Source organism: Pleurodeles waltl, chromosome 6 (assembly GCF_031143425.1).
Source record: "Pleurodeles waltl isolate 20211129_DDA chromosome 6, aPleWal1.hap1.20221129, whole genome shotgun sequence".
NCBI lineage: Eukaryota > Metazoa > Chordata > Amphibia > Caudata > Salamandridae > Pleurodeles > Pleurodeles waltl.
The window spans coordinates 197,903,833-197,922,919 of record NC_090445.1 but is presented as its reverse complement, the minus strand read 5'-3'; the positions used below and the strand labels follow the sequence as shown (position 1 = coordinate 197,922,919).

Genomic DNA, 19,087 nt, shown 5'->3' with positions numbered 1-19,087 from the left:
TCAGAAGGAAGGGGATAGCAGTATTCCCTTACCTGGACGACTGGTTGATCAAAGCCAAGTCCCCGGAGCTCGTGTTGCATCATCTGCAGTCGACAACCCAGTTGTTGTTCGACCTGGGCTTTTCGGTGAACATGCCCAAATCTCACCTAGAGCCCTCTCAGCGCCTCCTGTTCATAGGGGCAGTACTGGATACAACATTGAATCGAGCCTTTCCTCCGCCTCCGCGGATTCAAGACATTCAGGCGTTGGTTCCAATGTTTCAAAGTGGAGCGGTCATTCCAGTCCTCAAGGTCCTACGTCTGCTCGGTCTGTTTGCCTCCTGCATACTGTTGGTCACGCATACTCGCTGGCACATGTGGGCTCTTCAGTGGTGTCTCCGGAGGCAGTGGTCTCAACACAAAGGGGATCTCGAAGGTTCGGTAAAGATCTCCAGAGATGCTGCCACGGATTTGAAGTGGTGGATTGCGGGCGACAATCTTTCCCGAGGAAGGCCGTTCACGCAACCTCCACCAGTGACCACAGTAATAACGGATGTTTCCACTCTAGGGTGGGGAGCTCATCTGGGGGACCTAGAGTTCAAAGGGATTTGGTCTCCAGTGGAACAGATGTTTCATATCAATCTGTTGGAGTTATGGGCTGTACGTCTGGCTCTCAAGGCCTTCCTCCCATCCCTTCGCGGTCAGTTGGTTCAGGTCCTGACAGACAATACTACCGCGATGTGGTATATAAACAAACAGGGAGGGGTAGGGTCGTACCTTCTCTGCAGGGAAGCTCTTCGACTATGGTCCTGGGCAAAGGACCATCAGATTTGCTTGGTAGCAAATCATCTGGCCGGAGTCTTGAACGTACGTGCGGACAGCCTCAGTAGCCATTTCTCGGCTGACCACGAGTGGCGTCTCCATCCAGATCAAGTCCTTCTAATCTTCCAGATGTGGGGGTTTCCTCGGATAGATCTGTTTGCCACCCGGGAGAACTCGCACTGCCCGTTATTCTGCAGCCTCCAGTATCCGGTACAAGGAACGTTGGGGGGACGCGTTTCAGATGACCTGGTGCGACCAGTTGCTTTACGCGTTTCCCCCATACCCTTGATTCCTCGAGTATTGAGGAAAATACGCCAAGACCGGGCCCAAGTAATCTTAATTGCTCCGGATTGGCCAAGGAGGGTGTGGTATTCCGACCTTCTCTAACTCTCACTGTGCCCTCTGCTCCGTCTCACTCTCAGGGCAGACCTCCTCTCGCAGTCGCAGGGGCAGGTTTTACACCCCAGCCTCCAGAGCCTGCACCTTCATGCCTGGAGATTGAACGGGGCAACTTGAGTTCCTTTTCTCTCCCGCCTGAGGTAGTGGAGGTTATCTTATCGGCCAGGCGACACTCCACTAAATCTATCTACGCTAATAGGTGGTCTAAATTTGTGGTATGGTGCGGAGAGAGGCAGATTGATCCCTTACGTGCTCATTTGTCGGATGTTTTATCTTTTGCTTTGTCTTTAGCACAGAGGGGTTGTGCAGGTGCTACTGTTAAGGGTTACTTGTCTGCCTTGTCAGCCTTTCTTTGTCTTCCAGACCAGCCTTCCTTATTTAAGTCTCCAATAGTACTTAGATTCTTGAAGGGCCTTATGAATAAATTTCCTCCAAATCCTTTCGTTATGCCTCAATGGGATTTGTCCTTGGTTCTAACTTTCCCAATGGGGTCCCCTTTTGAGCCTATGCATTCTTGCCCCATAAGATTGTTAGTTCTTAAAACAGTTTTCCTGGTTTCTATTACATCTGCAAGGAGAGTGAGTGAGTTGCAGGCTCTATCGGTAAAACCACCTTATACATCTTTTTATGGGGATAAGGTGGTGTTGAGGACCAAGGCTGCTTTCCTTCCGAAGGTTGTTTCACCCTTTCATTTGGCCCAGACAATTACTCTATCCACGTTTTATCCTCTGCCTCATCCGTCAAAGGAAGAAAAGAGACTACACCGCTTGGACCCAAAGAAGGTGTTAAGCTTTTATATAGACAGGACAAAGGATTTCAGGCTGGAGGATCAGCTTTTCATCGGATACGTGGGAAAGAGGAGAGGAAAGGCAGTCCACAAGAGAACACACTCCAGGTGGGTTGTTCTTTGCATTAAAATGTGTTACTCTTTGGCAAAGAAGGATCCCCCTGATGGTATAAGAGCTCATTCCACCAGAGCTAAGTCGGCCTCCTCGGCCTTGGCTAGGGGTGTTCCTGTGGTCGACATCTGCAAGGCCGCAACTTGGTCGTCCCTTCACACTTTTGCGAAGCATTACTGCTTGGACTCTGAGGTCAGAAGGGACGGCCATTTTGCACGGTCGGTGCTGCAGGATTTCTTGGTTTGACCATTCAGGCACCCACCACCGAGTGCGGTACTGCTTTGGGACTCTATTCATTAAGTGAGGAATCAACAGGTAGTTGTATCCATCAGAAGAACGAGTTACTTACCTTCGGTAACTACTTTTCTGGTGGATACATTAGCTACCTGTGGATTCCTCACGGTCCCACCCGCCTCCCCGTTGCCTGTTTGGTCTAACCAAGTAATTCTTGAGTGTGCTCTTCTTAGTTTTGAGGATTGGTATATATTATGTATATATGTTTATATGTGTATATATAGTTCATATGTTTATTTAAAAAAAAAAAAAATGGTAGGTTGAATTCTCAGAATGATGTGTTTGTTTGGAATGTCATTAAATATTACTATTGTTCTTTCATCTCAATGGCCTATTATTCTCAGGCACATAAAAAATGTTGGTACTCACGTCGGCGAGGACCTCTTATTGCCTGTATGACGTCAGACGGCGTCGCGTGGGCAACTGTGACATCCTCGTCGACGTGCAGAAGCTAGGAAGAAGATTTCCGTCGAGTGCTGGCGCAATGGGAATATTCATTACGTGAGGAATCCACAGGTAGCTAATGTATCCACCAGAAAAGTCGTTACCGAAGGTAAGTAACTTGTTCGTTCGGTTGTATGAAATAGATTTTTTGTTTCGAAGTTTGAGTTTGCAGTTACACACAGAGGAACAAAGAAGTGTAAGACATAGCTCAGCGTATGACATGTTAATTTATGAGTACAGGGGCTGGGGAGGACGCTACATCTTCTGCAGAGTTTTCTGTCGTCCAGCAAACTATTTGTGCATGCCACAAGTGCCTCATTTGAAGTGAAGATTGACATACGGCTTATGTGGATTTGAAGCGCACGCCAGTCAGTGCAAAGATTTTAAAGACCACGAAAGTTTCAGTGAGTAGCTTACTTGTTGATGGCCAGATACGTACTAAAAAGGCAGTGAAAGAGGTACTGCGCCACCACGCAATAGATCTATAAATCATACAGTCCGACAATCGGATAGTGAGAAGTATTAAAGAGTCGAGTCCAAAGAAACACTCCAGGCAGTAACAACCAGGTATGGAAAATACAGTGAGCCGTGACAGCCAGGTGCAAAAGAACCCTGTGGGCAAAAGCAGGTGATTGCAGTGAAACATTAGAGGTGGTGATAAATATAGAGAGAATTTAATCACGCTTACCAGAACCTGAGCCAAAAGAGCCATATGACTTCCACATCAGATGTAACAAACCCCGTGGAAGCAAAGGAGTTGTGCTTACCAAGCCGTCGTTCCATTGAGGGCCATCTCCAAAGCTGCTGGTCAGGGCTCAGCACAACTCAAAAGGTCTTCAGGAAGTTTAAAAGGCCCCCGTCACTGCAAGAAAAGAAGGTGCTTCACAGCCAGGGAGTAGTTGTGACAACCCTGAAGTCAAGTCTGCATGTTGCAGGGCCTTAGAGATGGCATGGGTGAAGCAGGTCCTAGCAGACAGCAGACTGTGCTGCAAGAACTCTCAACATCTGTAAGTTCTATAAATGGTTATAATTCTGCTTCCTTCTTGAAACCGCCTCCTCCTTTTGATACTACCAAAAAGCAAAATATTGGTAATAGACGACTGCCTGGATAGAACTTGTAATGATTTCATTCTTCATTTGGAAGAAACAGATAACAAAAAGATTGCTGGTGAAGGAGTAAAGAGGTAATAAAGAAATTGCCGCAAACGGATAAATTTACGTACCAACAAATCAAACGTTAAATCTCAATTTCAATCCAATGCCTAATGTTGATTGCGTAAGATATATTTTCAGTCAGGAAAGACGGAAGCATGGTGAGACAATAAACAAATTTGTTGAGACTTGATAGGCTCATCAAACACTGTGTTAAATGATTAAGCTAGCCGTCTACGAGTTATCCACTGATACTTGTCAGATTCTTTCAGACGACGAATGCTGATGAGAAAACTTCAGTTTGGAGCAAGTGCTCATAGCTGCCAGAGCTGAGAAGCATGCTGAAAGACAAGCTGCTGACATAGAGCACAGAGTTCGCAAAATGAGTCAATCATGAACATGTACAGTAATCAGAAACACAAGGCTGAAGGACACAAAGTAATGTCGCCAAAGAAAAAGAAACTGTGCTTCAGATACGGACTTCCGTTTCCACATGAAGGTAAATGTCCCTCCTTTTGACAAGTATGCAAAGGCTGCGGGAAAGAAACCATTTCATAACGGTCTGTAAGGCGAAGGAAAGACTAAGTGCGTCACACCCAGAAAACAAAGTGGCCGACAGAACGTTCCAGAAGCGACGTTCTAGTCATGACCATAAGGCCAAGCAGCAACATTAGCGGAGGCAAATCAACACTAAACGAGGTCAGTCGCCATCTGAATCTTTGCCAAAGAGTTCTTAAGTTTCCTTGTCAAGTGACACTTAGGAAACGATTGTTTGATGTCACTGTTTACCGCAGGAGAATGTGCGCATGTCCTCCTGTCTGCAAGCAAAGAAGAAAAGGAGTCATTCAGTCAGTCAAATACTCTTCTTTTAATGGCTTTCAGCCAAATAAAACACATCATTAAAGCACAGATGCATACAAACAGGTGACCAGTATAAAATCCCAAGGAATTAATGCATGTGTCTGTCAGGCTACAAAGTACATTTTTGTAACACATAAAATCTTCAATTTAGACAAACCTATAAAGAATAAACAAGCAAAAACAGAATCTCCAGCCTAAGATGCATGATAAAGGTTCAAGTTTATGAGAAATTAAGATTCTCCTCTCTCCTAATTCTAAATATTGTCGAACACAACTTATAACAGCTAGACAGCAATACTGAGAGTCCAAAACCTGTAATCATTGTAAGATTAAAATGTGTCATCTAAAACCATATGAACATAATCATGGATGTAAGAATTGCAGTCCAGGACAGGTTTAAACACCACAATGAAACAAAGCGGACAAGCAATTGTTTGGGGGTATTGTCGCAAGGGCAACAAGGTAAACTGCAGATGTAGGTGCCCTGCTGAGTATATGGCACCAGATAGTGCCTAATAAAGTAAAATCTGTGACCAGGGTTCAAAATCCACAACAAATATAGTTCTATTGCTTCTGTGGATGTTAACGTCTAAATAACAAACCAATCTCCTAGATAAACACGTAGAGAATCTAGCCTGGTTGCTCTGTTGATAAGAAAGGGATTTCACCAAATATTTGAATTATCAGTTTCGTTGGGAGAGAAAACCCGCTTTAGTAGGTCAAGGTTGGAGAAAGCACCCTTGACTTTGGCTAACCAGGGAATGGAGTCCATATGATCTAGAACATTTAGTGCACGACAAGTGCCAAATTTTGAGCCAAAGAAGCAGTGGCGTCACCTTAACGATATCCTCGAAAAAAGGCAGCCCAAGTTCTAGGTGGACAATAAGGCTGGGAGTACTGATGGAAGAAGCCAGCAATCTACAGAGGCATTTATTCTCTATAATTTGTCAATTTCCCAGGTAAGTGTAGCCTCAAATGCCAGCCCTGTAAGTCTACAAAGTAAAGCTTTTTTTTTTTTTTTTTTTTTTTTTAACAATATGATTATCTCCTTAATGGGCTTATGGCCAAGTTTCTTTGATAATTTATAGATTACATGTACGACCCCAGCACATTTACAGGCTCTCTGATACAGGAGCGTATCCCATCTTAAATTGTCCACCAGCAAAACCCCAAGGTAATTTTAATTCTGCACCTTAGAAATTGGTGTTCTTTCAATATTGTGTGTGCATGAGTGGGTATTTTTGGTCAACAGATCATTACGTATGATTTCTGATGGTTAATTTTCAAATTTTATTCCCCTATAAAATCATTAAATGAGTCAGGAAGCAACAACAATTCATTAGTGTTCGGACGATTAATACCGCATCATCTGCGTAAAGTAAAACAGGAACTCTGCGGCTCCCGGCCTTGGAGATCCTTTCCTCTGGTCCCAGGCTCAGACTCAAGGGCATTTATATAAAAAGAAACAAAAAGGGGGCTAAAATATAACCTTCTCACACTGTTACTGGAGTTTTAAGAAGGAGTGCATTCCCAATTTACACCAAAGTGGACCAGGCCTGTCATACCCCAGTGCAGACGTTTCAAAAGATCAATCAGAGCAAGATCAATCTCTGCGTTACCGATCATGTCCCATAATTTACCCTGTCAACCAGGTTACACTCACTGAAGAAGTCCATAAAAGTTTTATGTAGGGCTCCTCCCCTGGCTTGAATGTACTTTTCAGCTAACAAGCAATTTCAGGGTTTGCTCCACTGTGCATACCCTTAGGCGAAACCCACATTGCACCTTTGAGAAGAAATTCTTCTCCACAGCCCAGTCTTCCAGATTTTGGAGAACTACACTCCCGAGGACCTTCACAGGTGAGTCCAAAATGGAAATAGGTCAGTAACAGGATTGTTGGCTTCTATCCCCATTTTTAGGGTCGAGTACGCAAGCGATCTGGCCCCTGTTGTAATCTCTCTGTGGGCTTTTAACCACGCCCATCAGTTTGGTTGGTTCATGGGTTTGCCTTTTAAAATTCGCTTGATTTCATTAGTGAAAGGCATGCATAAGTCATGTCTTTTCCGGTGTTTAGCCCTCCTTGAGAACACCGGTAAACTACTAAAAACATATGAGGCATCTTGTTTTCTGCATGGCTTCTGGACTACATTTTCTTTTTATTTCCTACACAGCGCGATCTCGCTGGGCAGTAGTCGAGCACGTTGCATGACATCAACCCTGTTAAATGGATAATTGCACTTTTGCCGGTTACATGGATAATAGCACTTTTGCTGATACGTTTGACTGCAAGCGAACTTCTGTTTTCTTTTGTGTGTCTCCTTCATGCTTACAGTGGTCGTCGGCTTGCTTATGTGAACTGTTTTACTTTTCATTTTCATTTTGTGGCAAGAAAAGTCCGACTAGGAGTTTATAACGCTAATAGCTCGCTAACTTGAGCCAATGCAAGATCTGTTGCATTACAAATGCTTGTTAAGTATTGGAACAACAGTGGACTGCTTCCAAGAATTAGGAATATCACCTCTTACCACAGCATGAAAACCATTTGTTAACAAGGGTGCCCAAAAGTTACGATTCTGGCTAAAAACAACTATGGGTACCCTGTTGTCCTTGTGCCTTTCCTGCAGGGGACTTTAATATAGCTCTAGTTACTGCGCACACTTAAATAGTGTTGCTTAAGGTGAAAATATAATTAGAGAATCTGTGGTGAAGCTTGAGATGGATATTCCTATCCTCCTTCGCAGGAAAATTGCTTTCTTTTCTCAGCTGATTGTCATCTGTAAAGAGAGGCTGATTTATTACTTCCCGGAAGGCCCTGGAGTCCCTGAGTTAGGAAGCGGCTTGCAAATCTTTCCATGCCTGCCTCCTTACCCCCTGTTTCCTCTTGTCTAAAGTGTACTTTCTATATGAACCTAGCATGTCTAATGTCTTCAGTGTTAAGAGGAGAAGTTTTGAGGGCAATTTGAGTTGTGTTAGAGCAGCAGTACATGCGGTATTAAACCATTTGTAAGGGAGAGGGTCCATTTTTTTTTTTCCTGGTAACCAACATGCTAGATGTTTGTTTAAAATGGCCCTCAAAGCATTCAAGGACCGCCGTAGCCTTTGCCTCCTTAAACAGCACTTGATGCCAGCTTGCTTTGAGATGATAAAACTCATGTTTACATGATCTAGGTTTCCCATTAATACGAATAGCATTGTTTTTAGGAAACTAAAGGCCACTGGAAGAACTGGGCCTTTGTGCTTTAACCGAAGGGCTTCTTAAGCTAACGACAGTAGGATTGTAATCAATAAAAGGATAAATATGGTGACAGCAGGATAGTCTATTGTGGAAGCCATTACCTTTATCTGTATAGGTTGGTGGAATGAAATCCCCTTCCTTGAAGTCTGAACTAAAGAATCAACTATGTTTAGCTATGATCTGATTCAGTGCAGCCCCGTATGGGGTGTGAATGAAATGTGTTGGATATTTCTCTTGCCAATCAGTGACCCCAAAAACAGTCACTGCTGAAAGGGCAACAAGAGATGTTAAGATTGTCCAGCCAAATGATAGCCTCTCTATCTGGGTGTCTCTCAAAATAATCTATATTAAATTGGTTCAAAGCTACTGTTAAGTCTGTAGGGTGATTTGTAAAATAGTAGAATAGAAATTAAGACATCCAAATAACCGGGAAACAACAAACTGAGAATTTGACAACAAGGAGTACACAACAGCTCTTTGACTTTCAAGTTATTTATTTTTATGGAGATTAGAACACCTAATTCTCCATTCAGTCTGCCTGAAGTAGATGGTGTAGCTGCTATGCAGAAAGATTAGAAACCATCAACATAAAAAAACCTCAAGGGCCCAGGTTTTGTGGGAACACACTGTATCAAATTTGTTCACTAAATCCAGCCAGTCCCCATTTTCCAACTTCTTACTGACCCCCTCTATGTTCCAAGACCGGAAGTAGAGGCAGTCTGACTTGCCAGCATCGTCTTGGGTAGTGGAGATGATCAAAACCTCTCCCCTGTCAATCATGGGGTCTGCAGCAGGGGATGTTGGTGGAGAAAGTAAAGTAGTGTCCAGAGGTACATCCAGTCATTCTACATCTGACATACATGAAGGAGCTAATATCTGACCTGATTGAAGTAACATTGAATACGATTTAAAAGAAAGCTGTTGAGTGAAAACACATACGTCATTTCAAAATTTTCTGAAAATCACACTAAAAGTTAATGGATGCTCCATACCTTTTATTGTGGACAGTGGTGTGTCGATAAACATTATGACTGAGGAGAAATACAATGAGCTATCTCCATTAACCTGTCTCACACTGTCAAAGACTAAAGTATATATGTGGGTTGCATCAACACCATTAAAGGGTCGAGGTTCATTTGCAGTAACCCTGAGACACAAGAAGACTAAGGTACAAACACCTATTAATGTACTTAAAGGTACTGCGTCTAGTGCTTGTTTACTCAGTTTCAATACTGCTGCTGATATGGGACAGATACCTGTGAACTATACCATGAATGCTCATCACAAAATAGTAAGTTAATTCCCATTGTTTCATGGATTAGGAAAATTTAAGACTATGGAAGTGAAACTGTATGTTTGTCTTGTTGCTCAAAGACATGGATGAATCGCATTTCATCTACAAGAAGCTGTTGAAAAAGAGCTTGAAACGTTCTGAAAGCATGATACTATTGCGTGATCTACTGGTACAACTCTGTGGGTTTCACCCATAGTGGTAGTACCCAAAAAGGATAGTGAAGGAACTGTACATATTTGCATTGATATGCTTCAAGCTAACAAGGCAATTGAAAGAGAATGACATCCAGGCCCATACATTGCTGACAAGATCACACAGCTAAATGGTGCCAGATTATTTTCTCGTCTTGAGCTGAACACAGGGGATTATCTTTTGGAACTTGAAGAAGATTGCAGGTACATTACTACCTTTTCTACTCACATTTGTTTGTTCAGGCTTTGGTGTATCATCAGCTGCAGACATTTTCCAGGATGTCATTTGACGCATAATACAGCCTGTAACAAATGCTCACAATTACAGTGATGACACATTGGTCTTTGGGGCCACACGAAAACAACATGATAAAGCTCTTACACATGTTTGTAGACTACTTGCTGGTGCAGGTCTAGCCTTGAATGTGCAAAAATGTGAGTTTCAAAAAAACAAAACACAAATTATTTTGCCATATTTTCTATGATGGAGGAATGACTCCGGATCCTGCTAAAGTACAAGTTGTGTCAAATGCCAAGCCACCACAAGATATTGCCATGTTACGTTAATTCCTTGGCAGGGCCAGTTACTTTTCACAATACATACGTGACTTTGCTATAATAAATGCTTCCTTGAGATACTAACAAAGAAAACTGCTTTATTTTACTGGTCACCTGAATGTGAACAAAGGTTTAAGAAAGTCAAGCATGCAATTGAGAACGCCAGTGAAATTGCCTACTTTGATCTAAAGATCCATACAGAGGTTGTTCTTCATCCCAGCCCAGTCAGGTTAGGTGCCATCCTTGCCCAACACAATGGACACCCAAATGCTAGAAGGCATATTGAAGCCTATGCCAGTAGACATTTGTCACAAACTGAACTTACTTATTCGCAACTTGTAAAAGAAAGCTTAGGAGTTATTTGGGCTTGTGGACATTGCCATGTGTATTTGTATGGAGATCCTTTCACTCTAAGAACAGATCACCAAGCATTGCTCACCATCTTTGGCAATCCAAAAGTCAAGATGCCTCCTAGAATTGAACGTTGGGGTTGCCACTACAGAAATATGACTACAATATTGTGCACCGACCAGAGAAGGAACAAAACCATGCTGACGACTATTCACGAGTGCTACTACAGTGTCAAAGTACCCCTTGCAAAGCGGCTGAAGCCTACATTAATGTAATCATAAAGTGTAATACTCCTGCTGCTATTTCATTGGAACAAATGATTGCTGCAACAAGCAAAGACATTATTGCACATCAATTCTGGAAATAGAACACTCAACCTCTCACACATGACTGTCTACCAGAAATTTACAAATGTAAGAGTTGAACTGTCCTTTACTCAAGAAGGTATTGTCGTGCGAGGTTCGAGAATTGTCATGCCAAAGAGTCTGTGACGAAAAGTAATTGAAATAGCTCACGAAGTACCTCGAAGAAGTGCTGCCCCTGAACAAGCTCCTTGAGGTTGTGTAAAGAAATGGCTCCCTGTTGCAGTTACCCCCCACTTTTTGCCTGATACTGATGCTGACTTGACTGAGAAGTGTGCTGGGACCCTGCTAACCAGGCCCCAGCCCCAGTGTTCCTTCACCTAAAATGTACCATTGTATCCACAATTGGCACACCCTGGCATTCAGATAAGTCCCTTGTAACTGGTACTTCTAGTACCAAGGGCCCTGATGCCAAGAAAGGTCTCTAAGGGCTGCAGCATGTCTTATGCCACCCTAGAGACCCCTCACTCAGCACAGACACACTGCTTACAAGCCTGTGTGTGCTAGTGAGAACAAAATGAGTAAGTCGACATGGCACTCCCCTCAGGGTGCCATGCCAGCCTCTCACTGCCTATGCAGTATAGGTAAGACACCCCTCTAGCAGGCCTTACAGCCCTAAGGCAGGGTGCACTATACCATAGGTGAGGGTACCAGTGCATGAGCACTGTGCCCCTACAGTGTCTAAACAAAACCTTAGACATTGTAAGTGCAGGGTAGCCATAAGAGTATATGGTCTGGGAGTCTGTTTTACACGAACTCCACAGCACCATAATGGCTACACTGAAAACTGGGAAGTTTGGTATCAAACTTCTCAGCACAATAAATGCACACTGATGCCAGTGTACATTTTATTGTAAAATACACCACAGAGGGCAACTTAGAGGTGCCCCCTGAAACTTAACCAACTATCTGTGTAGGCTGACTGGTTCCAGCAGCCTGCCACACTAGAGCCATGTTGCTGGCCCCATGGGGAGAGTGCCTTTGTCACTCTGAGGCCAGTAACAAAGCCTGCACTGGGTGGAGATGCTAACACCTCCCCCAGGCAGGAGCTGTGACACCTGGCGGTGAGCCTCAAAGGCTCACCCCTTTGTCACAGCCCAGCAGGGCACTCCAGCTTAGTGGAGTTGCCCGCCCCCCTCCGGCCACGGCCCCCACTTTTGGCGGCAAGGCTGGAGGGAACAAAGAAAGCAACAAGGAGGAGTCACTGGCCAGTCAGGACAGCCCCTAAGGTGTCCTGAGCTGAAGTGACTCTAACTTTTAGAAATCCTCCATCTTGCAGATGGAGGATTCCCCCAATAGGGTTAGGATTGTGACCCCCTCCCCTTGGGAGGAGGCACAAAGAGGGTGTACCCACCCTCAGGGCTAGTAGCCATTGGCTACTAACCCCCCAGACCTAAACACGCCCTTAAATTTAGTATTTAAGGGCTACCCTGAACCCTAGAAAATTAGATTCCTGCAACTACAAGAAGAAGGACTGCCTAGCTGAAAACCCCTGCAGAGGAAGACCAGAAGACGACAACTGCCTTGGCTCCAGAAACTCACCGGCCTGTCTCCTGCCTTCCAAAGATCCTGCTCCAGCGACGCCTTCCAAAGGGACCAGCGACCTCGACATCCTCTGAGGACTGCCCCTGCTTCGAAAAGACAAGAAACTCCCGAGGACAGCGGACCTGCTCCAAGAAAGGCTGCAACTTTGTTTCCAGCAGCCTTGAAAGAACCCTGCAAGCTCCCCGCAAGAAGCGTGAGACTTGCCGCACTGCACCCGGCGACCCCGTCTCGGCTGGTGGAGATCCAACACCTCAGGAGGGACCCCAGGACTACTCTGATACTGTGAGTACCAAAACCTGTCCCCCCTGAGCCCCCACAGCGCCGCCTGCAGAGGGAATCCCGAGGCTTCCCCTGACCGCGACTCTTTGAATCCAAAGTCCCGACGCCTGGGAGAGACCCTGCACCCGCAGCCCCCAGGACCTGAAGGACCGGACTTTCACTGGAGAAGTGACCCCCAGGAGTCCCTCTCCCTTGCCCAAGTGGAGGTTTCCCCGAGGAATCCCCCCCTTGCCTGCCTGCAGCGCTGAAGAGATCCCGAGATCTCTCATAGACTAACATTGCGAACCCGACGCTTGTTTCTACACTGCACCCGGCCGCCCCCGCGCTGCTGAGGGTGAAATTTCTGTGTGGGCTTGTGTCCCCCCCGGTGCCCTACAAAACCCCCCTGGTATACCCTCCGAAGACGCGGGTACTTACCTGCAAGCAGACCGGAACTGGGGCACCCCCTTCTCTCCATTCTAGCCTATGTGTTTTGGGCACCACTTTGAACTCTGCACCTGACCGGCCCTGAGCTGCTGGTGTGGTGACTTTGGGGTTGCTCTGAACCCCCAACGGTGGGCTACCTTGGACCAAGAACTGAACCCTGTAAGTGTCTTACTTACCTGGTAAAACTAACAAACACTTACCTCCCCCAGGAACTGTGAAAATTGCACTGTGTCCACTTTTAAAGCAGCTATTTGTCAATAACTTGAAAAGTATACATGCAATTTTTATGATTTAAAGTTCCTAAAGTACTTACCTGCAATACCTTTCAAATGATATATTACATGTAGAATTTGAACCTGTGGTTCTTAAAATAAACTAAGAAAAGATATTTTTCTATAACAAAACCTATTGGCTGGAGTTGTCTCTGAGTGTGTGTACCTCATTTATTGTCTATGTGTATGTACAACAAATGCTTAACACTACTCCTTGGATAAGCCTACTGCTCGACCACACTACCACAAAATAGAGCATTAGTATTATCTCTTTTTGCCACTATCTTACCTCTAAGGGGAACCCTTGGACTCTGTGCATGCTATTCCTTACTTTGAAATAGCACATACAGAGCCAACTTCCTACAGGTTGAGATTGTTTTCCTCATCTTGATCAAAGTGTAAAAAGAGAATTGAAAGGCAGTCAATTGTGCAATTGCACATCTTCTAGAAACGCACAACATACTTAAATATGTCAGATTTAACAAAATTTGCTGGGAATAAATAGCTGTTGGTTTCTTTGGTCCACTTAACAGTGGACATCGCCTGATGTTTATGAATATTCACGTTTTAGTGGAAGACCTCTCTTCAGTTACTCAGGAAAAAGTCATTCAGAGATTATAAGGTATTTTTTCAGCATGGGGAGAGCCATCCATTTTAAAGTCAGACAATGGTCCACCTTTCAACATTTGAATTTTGACATTTTCTTTATCATCTCAGTATGAAGCATCTGAAGAGCACACCGCTTTGGCCCCCAGCAAATGGCGTTGTTGAGCTTTTTATGAGCACACTTAAAATGACTGTCCAGCATGCTAAGTTGCAGAAGCTCAGCCTGAAATCAGTTCTCCATGCTACTCTTCAAGCTTACTAATCGACATCTCATTCAGTCACAGATGGAAGTCCTGCCACCTTGATGTTCGGCAGAGCCATGGCGATGAAGATACCCCAATGTACCATTCAGCAAAGGGATCTACAATAGATGGTGAACTCAGTCAAAAGGATTTGTGCTGCTAAATAAAGATGATGTATGCTGACAAGCATTGATGAGCCAAAAATATTGTGCTCAACAAAGGAAAATGAGTATTGGTACGACAACCAATGAAACTGAAATCTGATACTCCTTTTGATGCAGAACCATTTGAGGTTGTGACCAGAAAGGGACACATTGTGACTGTCCACCGTCCTGAAAAGTCCATTACGCAAGATTCTTCACATTTCATGCATCTTCTTGGTCATTCGCCAGTTCCTGCCGTCTGAGATGAGGCTGGTTCGAGTGAAACAATAGAAAGCGCTTTGACTGTTTCTGTCCCTACATTATGAGAAAATGTATAAAGAAAAATGTGTACGTTCTTTATTTAACAACGGAGGAGATGTTGTGTCTTGTGAGTTATTAGTGCCTGAACTATTTTGGTTTTGATGGATGCCATAGAACTGTGACACAAGTGTTCAGGTGTGGTAAATAGATTTCATGTTTAGAATGTTGAGATAGCAGTCACACACGGAGCAATAAAAACATGTAAGAAATAGCTCTGTGTGGTTTGTTCATTTATGAGAACCCGGCTGGGAAGGACGCCACATCCTTGTATAGTGTAACTGATGCTCATATAAAGCGCTTCAAGTCTAGATAAGTTTTAAACAAACACTTTGAAGATGTCATTTGCTACCACTAGGCCCGGGAATTAGTTTATCATGATCCTTTGCTGAGAAACAGATCTGCAGTTCTGATTGCCAGTTAAATATTGTTCTATCGACCACAAACTTTTCCCAGTATTATCGCAATAAACTTTACGTTGGCATAAACCCTTACTTTTACCTTATCTATAACTGGTAGGTCTCCTAAACAAATGGCCCTTCTTAATAAGCACATTTAAACTTTTAAACACATCTGTCAGAGCCAGCCAACTGATCTGGCTTAGGTTAACAGTCTCCCAGTAGAGATAATGAGGAACATATTGTCTGGAGGCTCGGAGTATGTCAGCAGGGCGAAACCCACCACAGGGTCCAATTTTTTTTTTTTAAACCAAGGCAGACCTTGACCACCTTCAACCCACTGAGATCCTACTCCACTCCTCACAACCCCATCGAACATTCAACCATTTTTTTTTTTTCCTTCTAAACGCTCTCCCATTTTTGATAAATTGTACTGCGAATCAGGCTTGCAGCAAGCCAGGCAATATATGACCACATCAGTCACCCAAAACGCAATTTCAGAGCATTTCCTTCATTAATTGACTGACTGAGGAGGTAAGCCATTACCTCTTCTAAATCCGACTCTTTAATGAGTCATTGCAAACCGTCTTTCGTAGCTTCTTACTTCTCCAAAACATATTTTTCCCTTCTTTCACCTGCCTCCATGCATGCCACTTCAATCCACATGCACTGTGACTCGTATAAGTGGTGGAGCAAAACAAAACGAGGGTTGTGAACTCCCCGAGTCCTAAAGTCTATAATAATTTGCCCTCACCTCTGCATTTACCCTTTCCCTTCTTTTTAAGTGTTCAACTATATGTCTCTACTCTGCTCCATACATCCGAGTATCGGGTGGAAACATCACTGTGATTTCTGACTTTCTAAGGTGCGTGTAATCTGTGGTGTAGCACTGAAATATCTCAAACACTGCCTTAAAAATTAATCCATATTGTAAGAAAAGGATGGATTTCTTTGCTGCACAGCTCTCCTCAATGGCCATGAGCCTTTCAGCTAAGGAATTGTCCTATAAAATAGAGAAAATGAAGTGGTGCCTGTCAGTGGATAGTGCATGGTGCACTGTGTACGTATTGCAGGCTTTACCCACCAACCCCTCCTGAACCAATTTCTCCCTAGGTTTTTGAATTGTAAAGTGTGGATGGAAAGTCGTTACTGCATATTAGTTGGAAAGGAGAGGTGTTTGTTTTTTGCCTCTTGTTTTATTGACTGGATTGTGCTCAGACGTTACGCTTTGTCTGCCCTAGGTTGTGAAGGTAAAGCAACAGTTGCAGAAGACCAAGCTCAGTCAAGCCAGTCAAGCCAACTGCTCGCCTGTTCTGGGAGATCACACCCTTGGGGTCCCACGGGTAGGTTCACGTGGTTTATTTGATATCTGGACCACAGCCTAGGACTGTTTTTACATGTCCGCAAACGTAGACACTGTGTGGGTGGGCTGTGAAGTAGGATAGAGGATCTGATGGTTGAGCCAAAGTGTCTGTGTGTGTGTTGGGGCTGGGGGCTGACAGGAAGGGGCTGGGGGTGTATGTGTGTGTCCAGGTTGTTAATTCAGTTACTGTGCTCAGCTAGCACTTTGGTCTGAACTGACTGCCTATTATTCGTTTTTGCTTCCTTCTTCTGGACCATGTTTAATATTCTCTCAATATTTATGTGCTGCTTTCAAGTGTCCCATCTGAATACTGGCCTTCTGTTGCAGGACTCTCCCCCCTCATGCCCTGGAACTTCTCCATTTATCCGACATCGCGTGCGTCGTCACCGCAGCCTAGAAGATCAGGAGCTGGAGGACATGTTTGTGAAGGAGATGGGAGAGCAGGAGCTTCTGCGGGTGTGTTACATGAGTGTAGTTGGAAATTCTGATTAATTGAGCAAAACTGCAGAGGAAGATAGTACCTCAATAGAAATCGGTACCATAGATCTTCAGGATGGCATTGCTTTTTTTTTTAAAAAAAGGCTTCATGTCATTCTTCAGAATTTTTAAGTGTGTTGAGGGCGTGACTGTGGGGAACAGAGAGAAACAGTGTGATGTGCACTGGGGAGAGGTCACCACCGCCGAGGACAAAGGGTGTTTTGGGGGGAAAGACTTTCACAGGGAGAGTGAATGTAGCAGAGCTTTGTCATACACAGAATGAATCTTTTTGTATGTGTATAAGGCAAACGTTTTACAGAATTCAAGAGACTGCAGCATAATCGCAAGAGATAGCAGCAGAAGAGTGAAACAGTGCCGTGTTTAACGTTTGTGTGTGTTAAAGTTTTGCTCTGCTCCAACAGTAAACCCCACATTTTTGGGAGGTTGGAATTCAGCCATTTATTGTAATCCACTCATTGGAAGACTAGATAAGCCTTGAAGAGCAGGTTTGGCAAGCGGTTTGGCGCACATGCTTAACTTTTGTGTCTGTGTGTGTCTTGGTACATGCAGGACGTTTTATGCAATTGTATATCAAGCTACTATTCCACTGCATAGTTCTAATTCCTAATGCCACAGACAGGTGGGCTGATAACATAACACCCCCATAACACCACCGAACCCGCACCCCCGGCCATTACCCTCAACAACTGGACCCACATCAACACTGAAGAAACCAAATCCATCATGAACTCTATCCACTCCGGCGCCCCTTCGGATCCCTGCCCTCACTTCATCTTTAACAAAGCCGACGACATCGCCCCCACACCTCCAGACCGTCATCAACTCTTCTTTTTCTTCTGCTACCTTCCCCGAATGCTGGAAACACGCCGAAGTCAACGCCCTACTAAAGAAACCTACGGCTGACGCGAGCGACCTGAAAAACTTCCGCCCCATCTCTCTTCTGCCTTTCCCAGCCAAGGTAATAGAGAAGACCGTCAACAAACAGCTGACCACCTTCCTGGAAAACAACAACCTGCTCGACCCTTCACAAACCGGATTCCGAACCAACCACAGCACGGAAACCGCCCTCATCTCAGTCACTGACGACATCAGAACCCTAATGGACAACGGTGAAACAGTCGCCCTCATTCTCCTCGACCTCTCGGCTGCCTTCGACACCGTCTGTCACCGCACCCTAATCACCCGCCTCCGCTCCACCGGGATCCAAGGCCAGGCCCTGGACTGGATCGCCTCCTTCCTCTCAAACCGTTCCCAAAGAGTTTACCTCCCTCCGTTTCGCTCAGAACCCACCAAGATCATCTGCGGCGTACCTCAAGGCTCATCGCTCAGCCCGACACTCTTCAATGTCTACATGAGCCCCTCGCCAACATCGTTCGCAAGCACGACATCATCATCATCACCTCCTACGCCGACGACACCCAACTTATACTCTCCCTCACCAAGGACCCCGCCAGCGCCAAGACCAACCTACAAGAGGGTATGAAGGACGTCGCAGATTGGATGAGGCTCAGCCGCCTAAAGCTGAACTCTGAAAAAACTGAAGTCCTCATCCTCAGCAACACCCCGTCCGCCTGGGACGACTCCTGGTGGCCCACGGCCCTCGGCACCGCACCGACCCCCGCAGACCACGCCCGCAACCTCGGCTTCATCTTGGACCCTCTTCTCACCATGACCAAGCAAGTCAACGGCGTGTCCTCCGCCTGCTTCCTCACCCTCCGCATACTCCGCAAGATCTTCCGCTGGATCCCCGCCGACACTAGAAAAACCGTGACCCACGCCCTCGTCACGAGCCGCCTGGACTACGGCAACACCCTCTACGCCGGGACCATAGCCAAACTCCAAAATCGCCTGCAACGCATTCAAAACGCATCGGCACGCCTCATCCTCGACTTACCCCGCAACAGCCACATCTCCGCACACCTGAGACACCTGCATTGGCTCCCAGTCAGCAAAAGGATCACCTTTCGACTTCTCACCCACGCACACAAAGCCCTCCACAACAAGGGACCGGAATACCTCAACCGACGCATCAGCTTCTACGTCCCCGTCCGCCTCCTCCGTTCCTCTGGTCTCGCACTCGCTGCCGTCCCTCGCATCCGCCGCTCCACGGCGGGTGGGAGATCTTTTTCCTTCCTGGCTGCCAAGACCTGGAACTCC

At 45.2% G+C, this 19,087-nt stretch overlaps 1 protein-coding gene across 3 annotated transcripts in view; it reads left to right on the top strand.

Moving 5' to 3' along the window:
- The window catches only part of FAM117A (family with sequence similarity 117 member A), a 161,961-nt gene that overhangs the window by 99,405 nt on the left and 43,469 nt on the right, over positions 1–19,087 (top strand). For 2 of the 3 annotated variants that reach the window (XM_069237800.1, XM_069237801.1), the window contains exons 4-5: positions 16,311–16,412; positions 16,760–16,888. The exons of the other annotated variant lie outside the window; for it this stretch is intronic. In XM_069237800.1, coding sequence (XP_069093901.1) covers positions 16,311–16,412; positions 16,760–16,888 — 231 coding nt within the window. The remainder of the gene's footprint in view (positions 1–16,310; positions 16,413–16,759; positions 16,889–19,087) is intronic. 3 annotated transcript variants of the gene reach the window in all.